This window comes from Prunus mume, linkage group LG7 (assembly GCF_029339155.1).
Source record: "Prunus mume cultivar Tortuosa linkage group LG7, ASM2933915v1, whole genome shotgun sequence".
Lineage (NCBI taxonomy): Eukaryota > Viridiplantae > Streptophyta > Magnoliopsida > Rosales > Rosaceae > Prunus > Prunus mume.
Genome location: NC_142704.1, coordinates 13982283 through 14002987, shown reverse-complemented (window position 1 = coordinate 14002987; position 20705 = coordinate 13982283). Strand labels below are relative to the sequence as shown.

At 37.7% G+C, this 20705-nt stretch overlaps 1 protein-coding gene and 2 pseudogenes across 5 annotated transcripts; 2 read left to right on the top strand and 1 right to left on the bottom strand.

Moving 5' to 3' along the window:
• Positions 1 to 369: 369 nt before the first annotated feature.
• On the bottom strand, positions 370 to 2360 carry LOC148915539 (uncharacterized; annotated as a pseudogene).
• Positions 2361 to 3749: 1389 nt separating this feature from the next.
• Positions 3750 to 8102, top strand: LOC103336945 (putative receptor-like protein kinase At5g24010 pseudogene; annotated as a pseudogene).
• Positions 8103 to 8725: 623 nt separating this feature from the next.
• Positions 8726 to 19006, top strand: XLG3 (extra-large GTP-binding protein 3). Of its 5 annotated transcripts, none has more exons than XM_089041017.1 (10): positions 8726 to 8986; positions 9487 to 9576; positions 9756 to 10767; positions 10863 to 11000; positions 12057 to 12161; positions 12254 to 12433; positions 13586 to 13763; positions 16257 to 16504; positions 17244 to 17416; positions 18265 to 19006. In XM_089041017.1, exons 3-10 carry the CDS (start codon positions 9799 to 9801, stop codon positions 18857 to 18859), a joined length of 2586 nt encoding a protein of 861 aa, XP_088897143.1. In that variant the 5' UTR covers positions 8726 to 8986; positions 9487 to 9576; positions 9756 to 9798; the 3' UTR covers positions 18860 to 19006. The 5 variants fall into 5 exon arrangements, with proteins under 5 accessions (XP_088897143.1, XP_008238143.2, XP_008238147.2 ...); XM_008239921.3 differs by having other exon boundaries at positions 9741 to 10767; XM_089041018.1 differs by having other exon boundaries at positions 8846 to 8986; positions 9502 to 9576.
• Positions 19007 to 20705: the final 1699 nt, after the last annotated feature.

Here is a 20705-nt window from a genome sequence, read left to right as displayed (position 1 = left end):
CCTATTTGATGAGGGATATAATCGTCAAATCAATCTCTTTTGACCTCTTCAATGCCTTAGACCCATTTGCCACCAATTTAGAACCATTTCCCTCCATTTTTTGTTGGAATTGGCGGGCAACTAAAGCTGCAATTCATTTTCACATGGAATTGGAGAGCAACTAAAGCATTGAAAATGGAAAGGAACAAATTGGACTATAAACAACACACGTTGAACAAATTGAATGAACTAAACTATCAACCATTATGAACAAATTGAACCAACTGCATACATCAAAATCCACTTCCATATATAAAAAATCACATTCAATTACATCATCAACCACATTCAGTTCCATCACATTAACCCCTACATGACTTCCATCAAAAATCACTTCCATGCCTGCAAAAATCCTAGACCACTTCCATCAAAAACCACTTTTAGTTCCATCACTTTAACCCCTAGAAAGCTTCCATAAAAAAAAAAAACAATATCATACATCAAAAACCTTAGACCACTTCCAATTACAGTTCCATAAAACAACATCTCAAACTCTCCATGGCCTTCCTTTCTTTGCTGGAGACTTTAATTTCCTTCTTTGGACAGTTTGTGATGTTGAGGCTTGCTGGGATGAAGAATTGTGTGCAGTAGGAGGTTGTGATGCCACTTGAGGTGTTGGAGAGGGTTGTGAAAACCTGACAACTGCTAGAGAAGGTTGTGAAATACTTATTCCCGTTGGAGCATTAGAGTTTGACCTTGATTGCTGCATTTTCCTCCCTCCTCTTGCCACCTAGACAACAATTAAAGTCAAACTATAATACAATAATTAGAACTATTTTAATCCCAATGCAACAATTATGTAAAACCTTAAGTTTTGGTTTCCTTTGTCTAGGTTTAGGGACCACTTGGGCACTTGGAGGCTACAAAGCATATAAAGAATTTTAGTAATTAATCAATAAGCAAATGAATAATATAATTCCTTGAAGTAAGAATATAATATACCCATTGACTTGTCGATTTGCCACATGTTTTCTTATTATGGCCAGCTTGGCAACATTTGTTGCAACTAAATTTGTCATGAACCCACTTAGATAGTTTGTTTCCTTTGATTGCAGCTGGTGGATCACCTTGCTCCCTAACCCTTTTCTTTCTTGGCCTCCTAGTTTGCTTCTTAAATAGAGGAGGCAACAATGGGTGAGGACCAGTGCTTAGCCACTGATCCATACTAGGCATTGGAGAAATAATAGGGTTATAGCACTTAAGATAAGCTTCCCTTTTGTAGCACTCATCTACATATAAGTAAGGGTCATGCTTCCTTCTAAGAATGCAACTGATTGCATGTGGACATGGGAGCCCACAAAGATCCCATCTCCTACATGAGCATGTTTTTATTGCAAGATCCACCGTAAATTGCCCCCATGCATATTTGTGACTTGATACTTCATATCCCCAGACAAAGTAGGAATACAATAACCAGCCTCCAGCTTGTTCTTCTCCATAATTTGTTCAAACCTTGGATCGACATGCCTTTTCCACTTCCAAGCTGCAACCCTCTTGTTTGCCATCCTCACCATGAGATTTTTCCTTATACCCTCAAGTATTGACAGAAATGGCTTGTCCCTTGCCTTTAATATTGAAGAATTGAAAGCATCACAAAGATTATTCAGCAAAATGTCACACTTATACTGGGTTCTAAAGTGTGATCTACTCCAATGAACTGCAGACTTTGGGTGCAACCACTTCCAAGCAACTTCACTCTCTTGCTTCATCCTCTCCATATGGCATTGCCACTAAAGGATTGTTGTTGCCCTAGCTGCATCCCACATAATTTGTTTCAATGTCAGGCCACTATGTGAAGTCTTGAAATTGTTGTAAAAATGACGGACACAATGCCTATGTTCTGCATTGGGAAGTAAATCACCAAGGGCAATTCCTAAACCCTTTTGTTTATCTGAAATGAAAGCATAACCATGTCTATTTTCAATGGCTAAGTCCGCAATCAGATTTCTTATGAACCACTCCCATGTCTCTTTATTCTCTATCTCTACAACAGCATAAGCTAGCGGGAACATTCCATTGTTCCCATCGATCCCCACTGTTGCCAATAACTGACCAGGATGTGGTCCCTTAATGAAACACCCATCCATACTAATTACAGGCCTACAACCTTGTAAAAATCCAGTCTTGCATGCTTCCAAACAAATATACAGCCTATGAAACCTTCTTTGATCACCATTCATCTCAGTTTTAAGCAAAACTGTGCTTCCTGGATTTGCCCTCTTCAATTCCTCACAGTAATCGTGCAACTTGTGGAATTGCTCAACAAAACTACTTTTGTTTAACTTTGTTGCCTTCAGCTTAGCTCTATATATTTGTTGCATACTCGGCTCCAAGCCAAAATCTCTCTAAATTGCAGCTGTAAATCCAGGAACTGACCAATCCGGATTAGCCTTTAACTCATTTGCATACCTTTGAGAAAAAAAAGTAGAATTCAGCCAATAATTTCTTTGATCCCTTGAACACTCACGCTCCAAATTCAAGGTTTTGATGACCATTGTTGGTGAGCCATCAATTCTCGAAGCAAATATCACAAAAGGGTAGCCCACCTCACATTCAGCCCTTACTCTTTGTTTGTCATCCCTTTTAAACCATATGTTCTTCCCTATCATGAAAGTATAGTATTGCACGGCCTCTTTAAATACTGTTTTGTTGACAAAGTGCATGCCAATATCAAAGGTTGGATTTTTTAGCATAGTTTCTCTCCACCATTGAAGTTTGGAACATTTCTTTTCCTCCTATTGCTGGTGACTTCACCATTCTTATCACACTTGTCATCATTGTCTTATTTGCTATAAAGATCTTCTGAATTATGGACATCATCTGAAATCTCCCCTGCATAACCCATATCTTCAGGCTCTTCTTCAATTGGATTGTCAATGCACTCCTCAAACATTGCATCATCAATCTCCACCTCTTTTGCATAACCCATATCTTGCTCATAGTCACTATCTATGAACTCCGTATCATCTTCTTCATCACTCTCTTTATTTTCACTAGCATTCCCAGCTCTTTCCCTTTCTTCCTATATATTAACTTCTCCATTTTTTGTACCATTCCCATCTTGTCCCTCATTTTTCCCTTCATATTCCCCTTTTTGATCTTCAGCTTCTTTGTAGGTGCCACTTGCTGTTTCACTTAGTAAATCCCCATGCTGACCTTGCCATGACAACTCATAAAGTGCCACATCAAATGAAACAACATATAGATGGATAATTTTGCTGTTAGGCCTTTCTGCAACCATCTGCAACACATTTTCATCATTACCTATTAATTTGTAATCCTTATCACGAGGCAACTTGTAGTAAAAACATATGTTCCCCCCTGTATAACCTATTTCTTTTGCAATCCTAACTAGCTCAATCCACGATAATTTATCTCCATCTATATTGTCAAGAAACACAACCTCCCCTCCACAATATTTATCCCCTTTTCCGATAGCTACTTGCATCAGTGTACCTCCATAGTGAATCTCAAGAGTAAGCTTGTCAGGATATGCCAGAACAAACACTTAATTAATCCTAAGAATTGAAGTTTGTTTTTTTCCTTCATTACCTATTTCAAAGCTTTTCTATAATAAATACATACACCAACCGCATGAAAACAAACCATATATGACAAACCACAACCACACACTGACAACAGCCAAAGTACCAAAGCAACAAAACAATAAACAAACCCCTATATTTGAATATGACATAAACTAGTCAAATATGGACCACACCCAAAGCATAAAGCCACAGGTTAAAGCATAAAAATCCTCATCAGAAGCAAATAGTCAAATACAACTCAAACTAGTCAAATATGAACACTTTGCTTTTTTCATTCTTCAAAAGATTCTTACCTTTATACATTGGAGCCTTTCCTCCTTTTCGATAGGTTTCATTTGCCTTATCCATCTTCTCTCAATCGCTTTTGCAGATGAACTTTACCGCCCAATTCCCAGAAATAAGGGTAGAAATAGGTCTGATGATGTTGACGACGACCTCGAGGAAACATATTTGAAGCATGAGAGGTAAAAGGGATCTGACGATTTTATCCCTCATAAATTTGGGGATTTAATGATTTTTTTGACGGAGGGACCATTTAAAAGCACCCATATTAACGTTAGGGACTACGAGTGATACAAAAAAACCTTAATGATGCAATCTGATAGTTTCGCAAACATTAGGGACGTTTTGTGATAAAAAGCCTTTTATTAAAGTTGCTCTCCCCTTTATGTAAGCCATTTTGTTCAAGAACTAAAATACAATTGAGGACAGATTTAGAAATTATTACTCTTAGACATCCTCAATCACAATTCCTAAATAGGGCTCTAAAAATGGTGGATAGAGCCCCATTTAGAGCTCCGATAAAATATTATGCACTCTAAAATTATCTTTCCTACAATAGCAGGCTCTATATCCGCGACTCTTAAAATTATAAATTACCATTATACCCTTTAAGTATTATCAAACTTTGAAAAACATCATGCGCTCTAGATTTGTTTCATAATAATTCAAAAACTCATTTTCTAGTGAAATATTGGACTTTCAATTGAAGGAATACTAAACTCATGCGATAAAGATCAATACTTTTGATCTACATAGTACAAGCCTTGAAAACAAATTAGAAATACTTAAGGGCCCGTCTGGTAACGTTTTCAGAGAATGTTTTCAAAAAATTAAAAAGAGAAAATGGATTTGCATTTTCAAGATTAGAGAATGAGTCTAGTAGCTTAATTGGAAAACAATTTCGAAAAACAAAACCAGTGAAAAAGTGTCTAGAGAAAGTTCTCAATTTGCATGCATAAATCTAAGAAGAGAAAAGCATATCCTTATAAAATTTGCAATTGCACCAAAGAATATTGATGATGTGAAAAGAGAAAGTGAAAAGAGTTCGCATGTTTTTCTGTTTTGCTAGAGATCTTTCCGTATTTTCTAAATCAGAATTTGGAAGAATGAAAATGTCTTTTTGGCATTTTTCAACCTAAAGAGTAAATACTGAAAATGCAAATCGTTTTTCGTGTTTTCCTACATAGCCAACCAAACGTGATTTTAAGTTATTTTCAATCTAGAAAATGAAAAAAGGCCTTCGAAAATGTAAACCAACGGCCCAAGTGTATAAATTTCACTATCTTTAAGGAAAAAAAAAAAGAAGGGAATGCTAGCAACTTTCTCTTTTAGACCTTATCCCTTTTCCTCATGACATGTCTTTCTCCTTACATTTAAAACTATGTCATTAATGCATCATACAAACTATCTTTTGTTTTCCAAATTTACCCTTATTATATGTATTGAATTTCATGTTTCTTTCAACTTATCCAAAAAAATTTTCTTCATAACTTCCTTACCACCTTATTAAAAAATTAAATAAGAAAAAACGTCATTTTTTTGCTATTTACTTGGTTGTGGTATTTGAAGTGACATTTTTCTTTTAAAATTGTTATGTGCAACAAAATTATGGGCTTTATTATATTTTCTTTCAAGTTTTCTATTCGTAGCAATGGTCCCTCAACTATACCTGTAGTTACAATTTGGTCACTCAATTCAATTATTAGTCGCAGAGGTTACTTAAGTAGGTGTTTGTTGCACCATTAGTCCTTCTGTCAAACTTTGTTAAATTTTCTATAAAAAATGAGGGTAAATTCAAAAATTCATTTTTCAGCCTTCTCACTCCTCCTTCTCCCCCGTAGACAACTTCCTCATCAACTGCAAGTCCACCATGGGCTCTACCGTCGACAATCGCCTATTTGTTCCCGACCTGGCCAAGCGCGACTCGTCTTTGTCCTCCTCTACCCGCTCCATCACACTCAAAAATGAAAACCCACCTCCCAATTCCCCCCAAATCTACAGTACGGCTAGGGCTTTCAGGTGACCTTCCAAGTACAAGTTCCAGATCCGGGACGAAGGGACCCACATGGTACGCCTCCATTTTTAGACCTTTAATTCTTTGCAATTCAATTGGAACAATACTCAATTTCATGTATTGGTTAATGGGTTTGTGGATTTGGCTGACTTTAGAGCTGGGGGTGTAGAAAGCCCCATGGTTATGGAGTTCTTGATCTGGGTTAGTACCGGTGTTGAGGCCCAAAAAATTCCATGGTTGGGCCTAAATAAGTTTTCGGTCCAATACGATACTGTATTAAGAAAAGTCACATATCGGAGTACACGAAGGCTCATCATATACAAGTCATAGTCCATGTGCCATGCTAAATAAATCATTTGTCATGCCAAGGATTGAAATAATATTATAAAATACAAGCCCATGCTAAACTAAGCACCGTGTCCCTCTTCAAGGATGATAAAATTGAAGCACGCCAAGCGACATGCCACGCTAAACAAGGAATTATTATTCCGCACCCCATCACGCCACAAGCTTAAGTGGGCCCCAAGCTACTTAAATACTTGGGGCTTGCTTGAGTGGGTTATGATATGAATGGTAATAAATCAACATGAGGCCCATTGATGGGCCGAGAAATGGAAAGTCTCGGGTTGCTTGGAAGCCTCGGGACTCAAGCCCATTTCTTAGGCCCAAACATGTGGGTGAGCACAAAAGAGGAAAAAAAATAGCCCAATAGCCCAATCAAAATAGCCGAATGACTCAACCAAAAAGCCCAACGTTTAATAGAAATAGCCCACTTACTTAATGAACCACCTTGGCCCATGCAATTGCCACAAATGAGCCACAAAGGCCCCAGCACCTGGCTGGAAGAACAAAAGCCACGAAGAGGAGATCTGAAGGTTCATTGAACAAAGCTGCTGGGAGGTTTCAGCACATGGGGGGAGCAAGTTTCAAAGCAAAAAACATTCGAGGAACCAAGGGATATTAGCACGTAAGTTGCCAGGAGGATGAGCACCCTTCAAACCAGCATGTAACCCATTTGCTTTCCTTCATCAGATCTTGCCAGGGAATGAGGAAGGAAAGAAAAAGAAAAATAGTTAAGAACGGAGCCTCCCACTAAACAGCAGTGGGAAAGAAGGCCTTGAGCTCCCAAAATTCCTGATTTTGTGCAAATAGATAGAGGAAATTTCACCAAGATAGAAAAATTCAAGGGAGGAGAGGAGAGAGGAAGAAAAAGCTTGGCCAAGTTGGGAAGAAACCATTAGGGTTTCTTAGGAAGAGATGGTTTCCAGCAGCTATAAAATGAGGTCTCTTCTACCCAACAGGACCAACTCACATCCAGAAAGCAAGCTTCCCTCTCTTACTTCAAAACCCAACAATTTCATGCACTATTCACCCTTCTTCCCCATTTTTCCTCTTCTTGTAGACCATTTCACATCTGACGGAATTTCTATCGAGCTGCCGGAAGAACATTGCTATTTCTTTCTCTCGTCTCAGCCAAATCTTCTTGCAAACCTTTTCTTTCTTACCTTAACACTCCCCTTTTTCCCCAAGAAATCATAATTTCCTCTTAAGTGCTAAACTCATGTTGATTTTGCTTCCATGCCACAAGCCTCTAATGCCAAGCTAAAAAATTTATCTGTAAGCATTAAGAAATCATCTGTAAGTTGCTGTTGTTTCAGTTGGTGAAGATAACCAAGATGCTTCCTAAGGTTCTACTGCCCTTTCGAAGCATTTTTAGGGCTTGATTTTCGAACTCAGACACAAGGGACAATTTCATCAATCTGCCATTTACGGTAGCCCAACCTATTTACAGCCGCCGGAAAAAGTCCCCTACAACCGAAAAGCTTGTAATTGAGTTTGTTCCTTCTAAAAAATCAAACTTTGCGATTGAGGTTATATTTGCGCCTAAGGACCTTGTTGTTGATACGGCAAAGTTTGTGAGTTCTGATAAAGTTGAGGATTTTAATGGGTTAGCTAAGCAAGCGCTTCAAGTTGTGCATAGGGTCAATGTGGGGGGTTCTAAAATGACGCCGTTTAATGATTCTTTATGGAGGACTTGGGTTACTGATGATGAGTATTTGGAACCGAATTGGGGATCGAAAAGGGTGCATTTTGGTGGCCAGATCAAGTATCAGGATGGAAAGGCTAGCCGGGAAGTTGGCCCTGATAATGTGTATAACTCTGCCAGAGTGATTCAGAGCACAAATGCTTCAATCCCCAAGATTAAGGGTTGTGGATGAATTTTCGAATTTACCCTCATTTTTAACCGAAAAAGTCACAAACTTGACGGAAGGACTAATGGTGCAACAAAACACCTACTTGAGTGACTTTTGCAACTAATAATTGAATTGAGTGACCAAACTGTAACTACGAGTATAGTTGAGGGACCATTGCTGCGAATAACCCTTTTATTAAATAAGGTGATAAGAAAGTTATTAAATTTTTTTGGATAAATTAAAGGAAACATAAAATTTAATACATTTAATAAGCGTAAATTTGGAAAACAAAAGATAAATTGTAAGATACATTAATAACATTGTTTTAAGTGTAAAGAGTGACACATGTCTTAAAGAAAATGAATAATATCCAAAAGAGAAGGTTGCTAGTATTTCCAAAAAAAATTGTATAAATTTCAAAAAATTCAAAGAGTAAAGTGGTGTAGTCATATTTTTATCATTTTTGATATTTTATTTTATCTCGCTCTCCACAGACAAGTGAGAGAAAGTGAAAAATATCTTGGTCGTGGGGCTGTCTTTCTTACAAAATTACTAGTCGCCTATACGGGCGCGTGGCAATTCAGAAAACCTCTCCCACGAGCCGAACTGTCTTTCTCGCTCGTCATTACTGTGAAACTGTGTAGAGCGACTTGTTTTTTTGGTCATAAAACTCTGTAGAGCGATAAATGCCAGAGAGATACAACTGCAACTGTGGGTCCCTCTCTCTCTCTCTCTCTCTCTTCTTGTGCTTCAAAACCTGCCTTTCCCATATCTCTCTCATTACTCTCCCTCTCTCTCATGAGCTTTGGTAGATTTGCAGAAGAAGCTTTACCTTTTGCTTAAGCTCGGAAAGCAAAATGCTTCTTAGAGTTTAATCCCAGATTCCCTTTCATTTGGTCCCTTTCCAGGTATTTGATTCCCTCTCTCTCTCTCTCTCTCTCTCTCTCTCTCAAGCTTTTATGTGTATTTGTTGGGTTCAAGTAAACAACCTCCAAAAGTAGAATAATTGTTTTTTGCAAGTAAAAAAGTAGAATATATACTCAAAGGGAAATTTATCATTTTCCTTTCTGATTCCTTTTCTTTTTAGATTGGTGAATAATTTATTTCTCTTTGAATCAGTCTTTGCTCTGTGGTTCTAGAGGTGTGCTGGGCTTTTTTCTATTTACAGTTTGTTTGACTCTGATTTTGTCAACTGTTTGAACCACTACAGAAAGATAATGTCTGTTTATGGTTCCTACCGCTTTCAAGCTTTAAAAAACTTTTATTATTTCCAAGATGTACGCCTGGTTTTGACTGTAAATTGATCAAATCTTGATGGTTTTTATCCGGTTTTGCTTGAAAGTTATCTGTGGACTCTGAAAATGTTGAATGTGGTCTCATTTTTCATTTGGTCCAAATGTTTGATTAGTTTCTGAATTCAAAGGATGACCATTGGATTGCGGCTGCCCGGAGACTATTACGGATTCTAAAAGTGACACATCACCAAAACCTGATACAAGTTATTACTTCAACTTGATTTTGCTGATATTAGTAGCTGTGCATCCTTTTGAGATTGTAGCATTTGTGGTGTTGTATTATGTTAGAAGGAAACCAAAGCTTTTTATTTGGATTATCTTAGATTGTAGCACAGTTATTACTTATATGGTGTTTTTCATTTCGAAGAAGTCATATTTTCAGACCATTGTTGAGGATAGAGGAATTTGGTACCGTAGAGAAGTAAATGGAGCAAAAGGAGGGACAGAGCTGGAGGGAATTGGTGAGGAAGATGCTCCCACCAGGTGCTTCAATCCCTGAAGATGCTTCTGATCTTGATTACTCTATAGCTATGGAGTATTTAGGCCCTCCTATCTCTTATGATGTCCCTAGGGTTGAACCCCTTGATGTTAGTTCACGTGCAATCCCAACTGCAGAACCTCTATCTGAATCACAAAGATCAGTTACCAATATGGGTCCTCCAGTTATCGAACCGATTCCTCTGCCCGTGTCTCGCATTGCTGGTGTCACAAGCTCCCCTACTCAAAGTCCAAGGGTATCAGGAAGCTCAGAGTCTGTAGTCTCTGTCTTGCAAAACCCTGATTTTTCTTCAGCCTCACCTTCAGCTTCTCCAGGTTCAGTCCATAATCCTCCAGGCATCCATCCCAAACAAGCTTCCAATGAAGTAAAGCGAGCTCCAGTTGTCACTTTTAATACGGTTGATAGGTCTCAGAGGAAAGAGGTTGATGTAGAGCAGCCAGTTTTTACCGCATATGTTGGGGTTTCTAAGGAGAAAAAGAAGAAAAAAAGTAGAGTTTGTTATCGGTGCCGAAAACGAAAGTGGGAAACGAAAGAGTCTTGCCTGGTTTGTGATGCTAAGTATTGCAGCAATTGTGTGCTTAGGGCAATGGGTTCAATGCCTGAAGGGCGTAAGTGTGTGACCTGCATTGGTGAGCCGATTGATGAATCAAAGCGGTTAAAATTGGGTAAACAGTCGAGGGTATTGTCCAGATTGCTCAGTCCATTGGAAGTCAAGCAGATAATGAAAGCAGAAAAAGAATGTTCTGCCAATCAGCTTCGACCAGAGCAGCTGATAGTGAATGGGTTCCCTCTAAAGCCAGAAGAGATGGCTGAATTACTTGGATGCCCTTTACCTCCGCGGAAATTGAAGCCTGGCAGATATTGGTATGATAAAGAATCTGGTCTGTGGGGAAAGGTGAGTGCATATTTAACATGCTTGTCCAATTTCTGAAAAGAAAAGAAAAGACTTTTATGAATTCCCTTGATCATCTCAACTTGTTTATTGGGCAGGAGGGAGAAAAACCAGATAGAATCATAAGTTCTAACTTAAATTTCACTGGGAAACTTAGCCCAGATGCAAGCAATGGGAACACTGAGGTTTACATCAATGGTCGAGAAATTACAAAACTTGAATTGAAGGTGCTAAGGGTAAGACCTGTGACTTGTCAACGGTAATGTATGTTATTATTTCTTTTGTTTGTCATGATGTGTAACTTATAGGCTTGTGGTAAGCCACTAGGTTATAGTGGATTGCCCTTTAGTCGATGGTTTTATGAATCTGGTTGATGCAGGACGCGTAGGACCTAAATTTATTAGTTTCCTAATGTATTTGTTAGTTTCCTAGATTCTCTAGTTTTCCCAATTCTAGTAGGATTTCTACTTTTCCAGATTTCTAGTTTTAAATTTCCTATTTTATTTGGGTTAGGATTTCTGTTTAAGCAAGGGATTTTTATCCTATTATGTCTAGGTTTTAGTTTTCTATAAATAACCCCATGTAATTCTTTAAAATGGAGAAAACTAAAACCTAGACATAATAGGATAAAAATCCCTTGCTTAAACAGAAATCTAACCCAAATAAAATAGGAAATTTAAAACTAGAAATCTGGAAAAGTAGAAATCCTACTAGAATTGGGAAAACTAGAGAATCTAGGAAACTAACAAATACATTAGGAAACTAATAAATTTAGGTCCTACACGTCCTGCATCACTGGTATTCCATTTCAGATTAGTGTGCTTCTTCTTTACTTCTTTTCATAATCTGGTCATATGTTCTCTTTATGTAAGGCTCATCACCATTCATATAGGACTTACATCACATAGCAGCAATACATTTCTGTGCATTAATGAGGTTAAAACCAACAGGAAGTAACAGGTGATGCAAAAGTATAATAAGCAATGAGAGCAGGAGTGTAACTTTTCAATGGAAGTTAAAAGGTTTCTTGTACTAATAACTTGGTGTACATTATCCAAATCAGGGACACAGTTGACATTTCATAAATGCCACGCTAAAGAGCACTGCTGTCATTATGTATATGGGTTGTTTACTTGTTTGTTGTTATTGGACTTTCACTTCATATTGATTTTTGAGGGACAACATCTTAAGTTTTCACATGATAAGTGCCCCTCTAATACTGTGTCTGTATTTATTGGCCTTGGTTGCAATTAATTTAATGCCTTTACTTTTGTACTCCTTTACACGGTCAGGTAGCAAGTGTGCAATGTCCACGTGACACCCATTTTTGGGTCTATGATGATGGACGCTATGAGGAAGAAGGTCAGAATAATATCAGAGGAAATATTTGGGAGAAGGTATGTACTGGAAAACTCAGTTAAACTTCGCTGACCCTGTATTGGTTATCGCTCACTTTATGAAGCATGTTTATTTGCTTTTTGCTAGACAGGCAACAACTCGTTTTGTCTGTAGCCTGTTCTCTTTGCCTGTGCTTCATGGTCAACCTCAAGGACCAAGAGATGAGGCTAGCAATTATACTACTGTTCCAAATTATTTGGAGCAGAAAAAAATTCAGAAGCTTCTCCTTCTTGGACTTCACGGATCTGGAACCAGCACTATCTTCAAACAGGTGCAGCCTCTTATGTAAAGCTTCGATTGTGCTGTGGATCTGTAGAAATTTGCTTATTATAGTTGTTTAGGTATTATTATTTTTTAAGTTGGTAGAGTGGGAGCCCTAGAAGTAAAAGAAGAGATGTGATGTGTTTTTCTAAAGCCCTAGAGTGAGAGCAGTTGGAGTTTTTTTTACTCCGTAAGAATAGATGTGTTTCTTTTGTGGTTTTCTAGTCTTGTATAAGTCAGTGGTTTAGATGATGAAACTTGCTGTCATTCTAGAGATTAGATAGGTGCATATGTTGTTTCATCTAGCTGCAAACATGAACATGTGAAGAGAAGAATTGTCACAGATTAGGCAGAAAAAATCACCTTAAAGGTTCGGATTAAGAGGAGAGTTCATGTAGTTGACTTGATTTCTAAGCTGAGCATTATTGTTTTGCATGTGTTTGTTGGTTTCATAAACAATGAAGTGTACAACTAATTAGAAAGCTAAACGGAACAGAAGCTTATGAATTGCTTGCTTGGGTCTGGTATGAAAAAAGTAGTGAGCAATAGAGTTAGCAGTGGAACTCTTCTTGCAAATGCTATCACTTTCCTATTTCTCAATTCTCTCAAGATGCTTGAACCTTCTTGTAGGCAATTTTTTATATGTGTTTGTTGCTTTGTTGCCTCAGGTATGCCTATTAATAAGGGTAAGTGAAATTCGGGGATGGGGATTTCATTAGTTGTACTAACTAATGTACATTTAGTTACAGATGTGGCTCATGTGCGTGGCTGGAACAGTTGCAAGTATTACCTTCCATGCTTTCCATTTTATGAACAAATAAATAAAAGAACCTCGTCTTATACATATATTCCCCATTTGAGACACATATTATACTTAGATCAGGCGGAAAATGTACGGTACCATGAAACTGCCGAGCATCTTCTGTAAGCTGTGCCCTGTGTTTAGGAAAGAGAGTTTGGCTCATTGAGGTTTAGTCCCTTATGTTTTGTAACTGAAACTGCAAAGTAATCTCAAATTTGACGTGCATTTGTTTGACACATTTTTCTGCTGTCCATGAGTGCCATTTGAGATAAAACTTAATATAAAGTCTCTCTTTAGATCTTTTTATTTCCAAGTTTTATCACTGCTATTAGTGACAATTGTTCTGTGGTCATTGGGTAGGCCAAGTTCTTGTATGGGAACAAGTTTACTGCAGAAGAACTGCAGGATATTAAGTTGATGATTCAGAGTAACATGTACAAATATCTAAGCATTCTGCTTGATGGACGGGAGCGCTTTGAAGAGGAGGCTTTGTCGAGGATGGAAGGACATGGTTCTCATGATCAAAACACTAAAGCAGGTACTTTTGCAATTACACTGAGCCTTTGTCTAGCATTCTGCTTCATGGTATGAATTTTCAATCTTCACTCAAAGTTCTGCTAATGAATTGCATCAATATAAATAAGCAATGTCAATAATTGTAGTGTCTACTGCACCGCAATGTGGTGGGTACTTGTGTATGCATGAATGGTTTTGAGTTTTGAGAACTCAGCAACAATGGGGGCGAAATGGCAAGGAGCTCCTGAAAACTAGGATGTGATTATATTAACCTTGGAGTTTTCCTTTGCATGTATGCTTGTTGCAAATTCACACACATCGGAAATTACTGAAGTGAGTACTGTCAAACTTTTGTGATGAGTCGTCGTGTCAAACGTTTGTGATGAGTCACGGTGTCAAACTTTTGTGATGAGTCATGGTGCCCATCTGTACTTTTCTTTGCAAATCACTCAATAGAATTTATTTTCCCGAAAAGAATTTAATGAGGAAATTGGAGCTTTTGGCTGATTCTAGGATTGTGGAGCGACGTTTGTTTTCCTGTCCTTGGGAATTCATTTCTCATTACATCAAGTTGTGGGGAATGGCTCTAGTAAACGTCATTTTAATCTTTACTTCCTAATTTATATTGGGTGTGTGTGATCTCTTCTATTGTTGCTTTGCTTTCCTCTACATCTGTTTCATGGGACTTGACCTTTAGGCATAACCTTAATGTGGGAGAATTCTTAAATTTTATTAATCTGTTGTCGTGCCTCAACAATTTTCCTGATGTAGAACAAGTAAGAAGAACTCAGAAGTTAGGGAGGGATTATAGAAGAGAAGAGAAATTGGGGTTCAAGAGAGTAGAAATAGAGTGAAGGTAAGAGAATAACAAGACAGTATGAGAAGAGTAGAAGAAGACAAAGGATTATAAATAAGAAGAAGAGAATGAGAGATTAGGGTTTAGAAGACCAAGAGATAATTCCGGGAGAAAACCTGTTTATTCAATCATTCAGGGAGCTAATTCAGGGAGAATTTTGCATTATCCTTTTTCCTCCCTTGTTAAGGGGATGCTGCTTCACATGTTTGGTGCTGAGGACATCTTTGTCAAACCCATTAGGATAGGGTTTACAAAAGAAAGAGATGGAAGAGGAAGTCATTTAATTTGGTCTTTAAATCTGGCAATTTTTGATTCCTGCGATTAGTTTCAAACTTATTCTCTAAGTTTTCCAGATATTAGTAGGATTTTTTTAGTTTCCAGATTTTAGTAGGATTTCTAAGTTTCCTATTTTAGTTAGGTTAGAATTTCTGTTTTGGTAAGGGATTTTTATCCTTTCATCTCAAGGTTTTAGTTTGCTATAAATACCCTCCTATATAATTCATTAGGGAGTTGAGTTGAGATTTGAGATATTAAGAAAAGTTTACTTTCCAGAGATTGGAGACTTCTTGGTGTGAAGCCAAAACCCCTGGAGTGATTCCAGACCTATCTTTATTTGTTCTGTTTTCTGTTTTTCATTGTTTCACTTCTGTTACTCTACTTTTTTTTTTTTAATAGAAACATTGTATTGATAATCAAGAGGAAAAATCCTCGATCAAAACAAACAAGACCTAAAATAGAGAGCGTCTGACCTACTAAGATTTAAAAAAATTCTGTATTTAAAAAACACAAAAAACACAAAACTTCAGTAAAATCATCTTAAGACTGCCATTGACCCATGCCCTACATCATTTGGTATTGTGGGTGCATTGTCTAGAGGTTGCTATTCCTTGTTGGAGGAGGATGCTTTGGTGATTAGTTCGAACAAGAAAGCTAGTTCTTTGTGGTGTTGTGCAGGTTTTTTTTTAAGATAAGAGGGAGAATGGGGATTTCTTGTGGAGGAGGAAGGGATTTTTGGCTTCTTCACCAAAACATTTAAGGAACATTCCCTTTAGTTTGATTTCTCTTGATTGGGGGAGTAATCCATTTTATTCTGGAGTCTTCTGTTAGCTATTATCTCCATGCTTGTTCTCCTCTCTCCTTTGATGTACTTCTCTTAATAAATTATTGTACTTATTGAAAAATGTTTGTTATTCAATGGAGGCCCTCCATTATAAGAGAAAAATGCTTGGGGACTGCTCTGAATTTTTTTGGCTCTTGGGTGCTGATATCCAAAAAAAACCCTAAATTTAGTAGTTGAAAAGCAAAGAGTAAACGAGAAGAGAATAGTATAATGGCACAGCGGGGAAAGCATTATAGGGGTTCAGACTTCAGAATTTTTGTTTCAACTCATTACTGATACTCTCATCCCATACCCCAGGGACGAAAAGCTTATTTTCTTAACCATTCCAGCAATCCTTAGTAATGACTGTTTCATCTTAAAGAGGATAATTTGTTGCACGTGTGATAAAATAAAAGGTTTTAGTCACAATTTATTCAGGCTAAAGATAATCTTTCTGAATAAGAGGGATGTTTATTAACCCAGTTGTGAAATGGAGAAGCTTTTCTTTCCTGCACTACGGTAAATTCAGTATGTGATATCTGATTGAATTCTTGTTTCAGGTGGTGAGATTGACCTCGATGAAACTACTCAATGTGTCTACTCCATCAACCCGAGATTGAAGCATTTCTCTGATTGGCTTCTAGACATTATTGCTACTGGAGATTTAGATGCATTCTTCCCTGCTGCAACACGTGAGTATGCTCCATTAGTTGAAGAGGTATGGAAGGATCCTGCTATTCAGGAAACATATAAAAGAAGAGATGAGCTTCATTTCCTCCCAGATGTTGCAGAGTACTTTCTAAGCCAGGTAAACCATCTTATCTTAACTTGTGTGGTAATCCAAATTTTGGTGTTGTACAAATCTTGTTTGTCCCATTGTTTGAGCGTTGTATTTCACCATCTTGTTTTTCAATTTGTGTTAAGCAATACAACTCTGTCTGTTGTATAATTTTGTTTGTGCCATTGAATATGTAATTACACGAGAGATTGCATTATTTTTTTTTTTTTTAAACTGAGATGGATTGCATGATAGGGACGATAATTTGGACAGATGGGGCTTCAAGGAAGATTTTTGAGAAATGTGTGATGGAAAATCTCAAAAGATAATTGTAACAAACATAATATAATGGTTTATTTCCTGCAAATCAAACTGCTTCCTCTAACTAAGAATCACCTGGCACACTCAACTACTTCCTATTTACATGGATATGTCACCACGCACTCAAGCCACATGCCCACTAATGCCCGCATGCCACACAGCATGCACATAACTAAATGTCATCAATGCGGTGCTAAATTTGACATGATTTTGAAATAAGATTTCAAGTAATTGAAGAGCTGTGAGTCATCTTCACCTAGGAATCTCTGTAGATTGAAATAGTGGGTATTAGAACCAATCTTCTTGTATTGAGTGTTATCTCAGCATGTTATAGATTAATAACCTTAATTAAAAAAAAAAAAATCTTCTGATGGTAATATCTTATTATTTAGTTGTTTTAATGAGTATAGGTGTTAGATGTTTAAGCAACATGGTTTTATTTCTTCAGGCTGTCGAGGTATCTGGCAATGAGTATGAACCTTCAGAACGAGACATACTTTATGCCGAAGGGGTCACTCAAGGAAATGGATTGGCTTTCATAGAATTTTCTCTGGATGATCGAAGTCCAATGTCTGAAACCTACACAGAAAATCTTGAAGCTCCGCCCCCACCTCTAACCAAGTAAGGCTATTAGCAGTTCTGCGTGTGATCATATATGAAGCTCCTGGCTTGCCCTATTTAATATGGCATGTCTTGAGTTTACAACACTGTAGTAGGGTGCTCAATTGGGCTTGAACCTTTCTCTTTTCCTTATCTCATTGAGTGTTGAGTGGCACTATTGCCTTTGCCACCCACCCAAATACTCTCTCTCTCGCTCTCTCCCCCCTGCCCACCCTGCCCCTGCCCTGAATAATGGCAGCCATTCAAGTAAATACAGTTATTCTCTCATCCGGATGTCCGTACATTATTACCGTGTTGACGTCATTGTAAACAGGGAGGAAAGCAGGGAGGGGTAGTGGAAAATACATAGCGTCTGCACAGTAATAATGTCCGCATGAGAAAATCTGCAAGTTTTTTTTTTTTTGAAAAATAAAACTAAAACTAAGGTTTGGGTTTGGCTGTATTTTGAGAATGTTAGTAGGTGGCTGCAACAGAAATTGTAAAAAAGAAAGGGCTAGGAAAAGTAGGTGTGTGGAGAAAATATTTGATATTTTGGTAGGATTGAACTTGGGATGAAGATTCGAACTACCGAACAGTAAGGGCTGCTCAAACCATCATTTTTTCTCCTTACACGAAGATTTGAACTTGGCATTTCTACCCTCACTCCCGCCCATCACATGCCACTTGACCTAAAGCTCGTGGCCTACCACCTAAATCCACCGATTCTCTTTTTATTGGTTACAGTGTACAATTATTGAAACTTAGTTAATGCAGTGACTCCATTACATCACATATATAAACTCAGATTTTTTTGTCTATTACTGTTTAATATACAAAGTTTTATGAACTTTCTGTATTGGATATCACAGATACCAACTTATAAGAGTAAATGCCAAGGGGATGAATGAAGGTTGCAAGTGGGTAGAAATGTTTGAAGATGTACGTGTGGTAGTGTTTTGTGTTGCTCTTAGTGATTATGATCAGATGTGGGTTGCCCCAGACAACAGTGGCAGCGGCGCGTTACTTAAAAATAAGATGATACAAAGCAAGGAGCTCTTTGAGACTATGGTCAGGCACCCTTGCTTTAAAGATACCCCTTTTGTATTAATCCTAAACAAGTATGATCTCTTTGAGGACAAGGTAAATCAGGCGCCTTTAAGCGCTTGCGAATGGTTCAATGATTTTAGTCCTGTGAAGCCCCATCACAACAACCAGTCACTGGCCCATCAAGCTTACTTCTATGTTGCAATGAAGTTCAAAGATCTTTATGCTTCCATCACAGGTCGAAAGCTTTTTGTGTGGCAAGCTCGGGCAAGGGAACGAGTGACTATTGACGAGGCATTCAAGTACATAAGGGAGGTTCTTAAGTGGGATGAGGAGAAGGAGGAGACCTACTATGGTGGACCAGAGGATTCTTTTTACAGTACAGACATGAGTTCCTCACCATATGTGAGGCCGGAGTGATGTGGCTTAGGATCTTATTTGTATTTACTTTTTAATTAAAGTGAAGAGCGAGGGAAAATTGTAACATGCTGTGGTATTTTCATCCAAATAAAGTATATTTTATTTTTGGGAACATCAATTATAAATTATAATGGCATTGAGCGTGCATGGGGTTGTCTTTGGGTCTATTATGTCTGAGGAAATGCTTGTTTAAATTGTGGAATCTGGAACTATGCCTTTTAAGGTTTAAAGGGTAACCTCCCTTACCAATTTTAGCATCAATAATTTGCTCTTCTTTCTTTTTTTCTATTATTTAACGGAAAATATAGTTGGACAAGGATTCTACCACAAGCAACAAAAGAAAATTTATAGGGAGCTTCACTTGTGTGGATTCGGATCCTTCTGCTTTGATTTTCTCTACTAGTATGTGCTTGGCTTTTAATTTAAACACGCCACTTCATTTTAAAAATACCTATTGCAAGAAAACATGCCACATAATTTCAACCAAAAAAAAAACCTTGGAGAATAAATGAGTAGTAAGGAAATTTCTCTTCGTTTTCTCTGAGGTTCGTATGCACTCCATTATCAAAGTTCTCTTCTCATCTCAATGACAATGGTTTTCTTTCTCATTTATTGTTATTATTTTACCCAAGAAACTAGCATCTATAGTTGGTTTCGAGTGCTGCTAAACGAACCCTAAAATTAACTGAGTACACCCTACTACCAAAATATTTATTGAATTATTAATTTACATTAATATAAAATGACCAAAAAAGATATATTGAATTGCAAAACAAATATAATTTTAATAAGTACACCCTACTCACCATATTCAATCCTAATGAAAGGCCTAAACAAGAAAAATGCTTCCCTGATTCCAACCATTATGAGACTTGTTAGTGTTCAACAAAATTTAGGGTACTGAGGAAGCGAAAGAACCATGTTGGGAAACTTGTGGAGAATGAAATAAGCTTATGATCCCAGAAAAAGCAAAAGCAGACCCAAGGAAGTTTGGGTGAATGAGGGGTTGTTGATAGGGCTTTTCTTCTAGGAGGGATGATTGTGAGCTTCCTGACAATTGTAACTCTACTAGCATGTCCTTTTTTTGGGTCAAAACATCAGGGAAATTTATTAAAGATGAATAAGATCGTTTACATCACTACCCATGCTGGACTTGCTTGATCCCAGACATGATTACCACCCATCCTAGAAACATAGGCTGACACCTCATGTGCAGCTCTATTGCAGTGTCGTGTGTGAAAGAAAATACCACTTGACTAATTAAACTGTTGAACTAAAACATGAATATGAAATAGGGTGTTGTGTGATAGAGTTTATTAGGGTTGTTTGTGCAAATAATCTCGCAAGAGAATATTCGCTTCTAGATCCTTCAACCTTCGATCTTGCTTCTCTCTCTTCCTCGATTCCTGTAAAAAAGAGTGGAGTAAATAGACTACACCAGAGGGGTGTTGGCCAAAGGCCCTCCGATGCCTAAATTAGTTCGAGTGTTTGTAGGAAAACAATATCTAAGCAAAGGGTATAGAGTTTATGTATGGTGTGAACCGGGTGGCCGGAGCCGTGTGTGGTGGCCGAAGTCGTGTGGAGAAAATATGGAGAGTGGAGAGGGAGAGAGAGCTTCGGCATTTTTCTCGAGTTTAGGAGTAGGTTTAGATATGGGTTTTTTGAAGTACCTTGAATGATGAATGAGGTCGTCTATTTATAGGAGCCTCGGGGCTAGGGTTTCGTAGAGAATATGCTGAGTTTATTCTCTACTCAAATTCATATGGATCAAGTTGGACTTAGATAATATCTGATTTAATGATATTATCTTCTCTTTATTGAAGATAATATCTGAATTAAATGATAT